This window comes from Anomaloglossus baeobatrachus, chromosome 11 (assembly GCF_048569485.1).
Source record: "Anomaloglossus baeobatrachus isolate aAnoBae1 chromosome 11, aAnoBae1.hap1, whole genome shotgun sequence".
Taxonomy (NCBI): domain Eukaryota; kingdom Metazoa; phylum Chordata; class Amphibia; order Anura; family Aromobatidae; genus Anomaloglossus; species Anomaloglossus baeobatrachus.
The window spans coordinates 20,716,820-20,720,929 of NC_134363.1; the positions used below are offsets into that span (position 1 = coordinate 20,716,820).

Sequence of the window (4,110 nt, forward strand, 5' to 3'; positions counted from 1 at the left end):
GAGGTATACAAGGGTTGTCAACTCCTATCAGTGCAGGAGGCCATCAAAGTGTACCAGAAGGATGCGTAAGCGGTCTCAGTATTTCTATAAAGTGATATAGTGCTAAGGGAGTGTCCAACAAGAACGTGTCGTGGTCTTGTGTATAGAAGGGAAAAACCCGGATCAATGGAACCAATAAATGTTAGTCACACTATGTCGGATGGGGAAACCGATCATGCCACTGACTGGGTCACATTAATGTAATTCCTTTATATAACGTGATCGGAGAAGGGGAAACCTTGCTGGTAAATAGGGCATTAATATTAAACATGGAGTGGCACTATGACGGTCACTGTAAAGTGCGTATCACTGGGTATACGGCTGGTTTGTAGGTAATGGTTTTTGTTGAAAAGACATATACCGGTTCCCTACAGAAGAGGGATCCAATTTGTCTGAGGGGAATTCCCTTACAGATGCCATCACTGGAGATCCACCTTCCCACCAACGCAGTTGCAGGCTTCCATTTACCCATTTTCAGCCGGCAGCACTGCCATTTCTCCTCTCTGGAAGCATTCCTGCTCTGCTTGCTGTAAGGGAATGTGACCCAGTCAGTGGCATGATCGGTTTCCCCATCCGACATAGTGTGACTAACATTTATTGGTTCCATTGATCCGGGTTTTTCCCTTCTATACACAAGACCACGACACGTTCTTGTTGGACACTCCCTTAGCACTATATCACTTTATAGAAATACTGAGACCGCTTACGCATCCTTCTGGTACACTTTGATGGCCTCCTGCACTGATAGGAGTTGACAACCCTTGTATACCTCAGGTCCCATTGTCCCTGTGAAAGATCCTTTGGGATCGAAACGTTGGACGGACTATCCTGTACATACACAATAAATCCATGATTTTTTCAAACCAATTCCAAGATTCCTCTTTTACATAGTGGTGTGCCGGATATATTTTTTTGTTATAATGCGAATGTGGCTTACCAGGAGGTGGAGAATGAGCACTGTGCTGGCTGTGGTGGGGGCTGTGCTGGCTGTGGTGGGGGCTGTGCTGGCTGCGGTGGGGGATGTGCTGGCTGTGGTGGGGGCTGTGCTGGCTGTGGTGGGGGCTGTGCTGGCTGTGGTGGGGGCTGTGCTGGCTGCGGTGTTGGATGTGCTGGCTGCAGTGGGGGATGTGCTGGCTGCGGTGGGGGATGTGCTGGCTGCGGTGGGGGCTGTGCTGGCTGCGGTGGGGGCTGTGCTGGCTGCGGTGGGGGATGTGCTGGCTGCGGTGGGGGATGTGCTGGCTGCGGTGGGGGATGTGCTGGCTGCGGTGGGGGATGTGCTGGCTGCAGTGGGGGATGTGCTGGCTGCGGTGGGGGCTGTGCTGGCTGTGGTGGGGGCTGTGCTGGCTGCGGTGGGGGATGTGCTGGCTGCGGTGGGGGATGTGCTGGCTGTGGTGGGGGCTGTGCTGGCTGTGGTGGGGGATGTGCTGGCTGCGGTGGGGGATGTGCTGGCTGTGGTGGGGGCTATGCTGGCTGTGGTGGGGGCTGTGCTGGCTGTGGTGGGGGATGTGCTGGCTGCGGTGGGGGATATGCTGGCTGTGGTGGGGGCTATGCTGGCTGTGGTGGGGGCTGTGCTGGCTGTGGTGGGGGATGTGCTGGCTGTGGTGGGGGCTGTGCTGGTTGTGGTGGGGGCTGTGTTGGCTGCGGTAGGGGCTGTGCTGGCTGCGGTGGGGGCTGTGCTGGCTGTGGTGGGGGCTGTGCTGGCTGTGGTGGGGGCTGTGCTGGCTGTGGTGGGGGCTGTTCTGGCTGTGGTGGGGGCTGTGCTGGCTGTGGTGGGTGCTGTGCTGGCTGCGGTGGGGGCTGTGCTGGCTGTGGCGGGTGCTGTGCTGGCTGCGGTGGGGGCTGTACTGGCTGTGGTGAGGGCTGTGCTGGCTGCTAAGGAGGCTGTGCTGGCTGCGGTGGGGGCTGTGCTGGTTGTGGTGGATGCTGTGCTAGCTGCGGTGGGGGGTGTTCTAGCTGCCAGGCACTGTACTGGCTGCAGTGGGGGCTGTGCTTACTGTGGTGGGGGCTGTGCTAGCTGTGGTGGGTGCTGTGCCGGCTGCTGTGAGGGCTGTTCTGGCTGAGTTGGGTGCTGTCTGTGGTGGTTACTGTGCTGGCTGTGGTTGGGGCTGTGCTGGCTGTGGTGGGGACTATGCTAGCTGCCAGGCGCCAAGCTGTCTGTGGTGAATACTGTGCTGGCTGCAGTGGGTGCTGTGCTGGCTACTGTAGGGGCTATGTGGAGCAGGGCAGTGCAGCCGGTGAGATGCTCTGTCGGCAGTGTGGGCTTCACATAATGGCGCCCGGAGTTGGTGCATGCGCAGATAGAGCTCTCGGTTCAACATCTCATCTGCGCAATCGCCGCCTCCGGCCCATTGATCTCCCAGCAGTGGACTTAAGGTAAATGATGCCCAGAGGTGACATGTGTGCAGATGAGATCTTGGCTTGTCATTGAGCCAAGAGCACAATCTGCGCACACGCCAACTTCGGGCGCCATTTCTTTGAAGCCCACACCGCCGACAGAGCATCTGTGACACCAGCCGCACCACCCTGCTCCATACAGCCAGCATGGCGCATGCAGCCAGCACAGCCCCCACCGCAGTGCCTGCAGCATCGCCCTACTCCAGCACCACCCCTGACACCTGTGACCCTGATCAACCAACGCTGCCGCCCTCTTCCAGTAAGACACCACCGGAGTATAAGACACACCCCTTTTTTTTTTAGCTTTTTTATCCCTAGATTTGTGGTGCGTCTTGCAATCCAGTGCGTCTTATAAAACAAAAAAATATAGTAATCATCATATCCACAAGCTGGATGTCCAAGTAGAGGGTCCTATATATAGTGTGGACGAAATGCCCCCCAAAAATTATATGTCTCATAACACAATATATCGTGTCCACTTTCTAGTATGAAAATATTCAGTCGTCAAAGAAAAACCAAGACGAATCCGAAGATGATATCCACTACTCCATCATCACCAACCTAAACAGGAGCACAGTACGGGAGCGCGGTCCTGACGTGGATTACGCCATGTTAAAACAATGATGAAATGTTTTCTAAATATGTAAATTAACAAAGATTTTCTTTCTGTCAGACTTATATAATGCATTAAGCGGTAATAATTACACTTACTGTACAGAAAACCACATTGTCATGCTTTGTGATGAGAAACAATCTGACTGGTGCTGGGGGCGCTGTTGCATTGGTTTCTATGGAAAGTGTTAGCACACATTAATGGTGATTAATGGTATTGCAAGTCAAAGAGTTAAAGCCTTTAGACTATTTGATGAAGTTCTGATTCTAAGTCACTTTATCAGAATAATTTAGCAAATTTGAAAATCTAACAATTCAATTATGGATAGAATTGGTATATTTTTATCCAATTTTTAATTATAAATTTACAGGCAAGTCATGGTCAACTTTGATGATCCAGGTCATCTAAGTCATCTCTTGTGCTCTAAGTCATCTAAGTCATCAGTCAATGGTTTTGGTTTAGTATATACATTTTAGTGAATGGCAGAGAACTCGCTAATCTCCCACGATGGAGGGGTCTGCAATGTGATTTATTATTTGAAAACTCAGATACATTGTATCTCCTAATCCCTGTAGTGAACTGTATCTATTGCATCTATGGACTTTGCAGCTTCATATCTCAATTTCCTTTTTTTTTATGTAAACAATAAATAATATTTTACCACCAAACCTTTCCATCACCTCTGTATTTCACTTTAGGGATCTCACATAAAAAACTTTTATAGAAAACTTATGTATTATTTTGTTTGTTTTTATGTTTGTTTTTTTCCATTTTTATATTATTTTTGTTTACATATTTATATTTATGTATTCTTTTGTTGTTTCAATGTTTTGGGGAGGGTTTCCAACTTTTATGTTTTGTATATATTTTTGCTTCTGTTTATTTGCATATTTCTGTATTATTATTTTTTTATGTTTGTTTTTTTACATTTTTATGTTATTTTTGTTTACATATTTATATTTATGTATTCTTTTGTTTGTTTTGGTGAGGGTTTCCAACTTATGTTTTGTATATATTTTTGCTTATGTTTATTTACATACATATGTATTATTTTTTTATTTTAT

At 48.7% G+C, this 4,110-nt stretch overlaps 1 protein-coding gene across 2 annotated transcripts in view; it reads left to right on the top strand.

The window, feature by feature from the left end:
* The window catches only part of CD22 (CD22 molecule), a 77,378-nt gene extending 73,675 nt beyond the window's left edge, over positions 1-3,703 (top strand). For both annotated transcript variants that reach the window (XM_075329387.1, XM_075329389.1), the window contains exon 14: positions 2,920-3,703. In XM_075329387.1, the coding sequence (XP_075185502.1) occupies positions 2,920-3,057 (138 nt within the window). In that variant the 3' untranslated portion in view covers positions 3,058-3,703. The remainder of the gene's footprint in view (positions 1-2,919) is intronic.
* Positions 3,704-4,110: the final 407 nt, after the last annotated feature.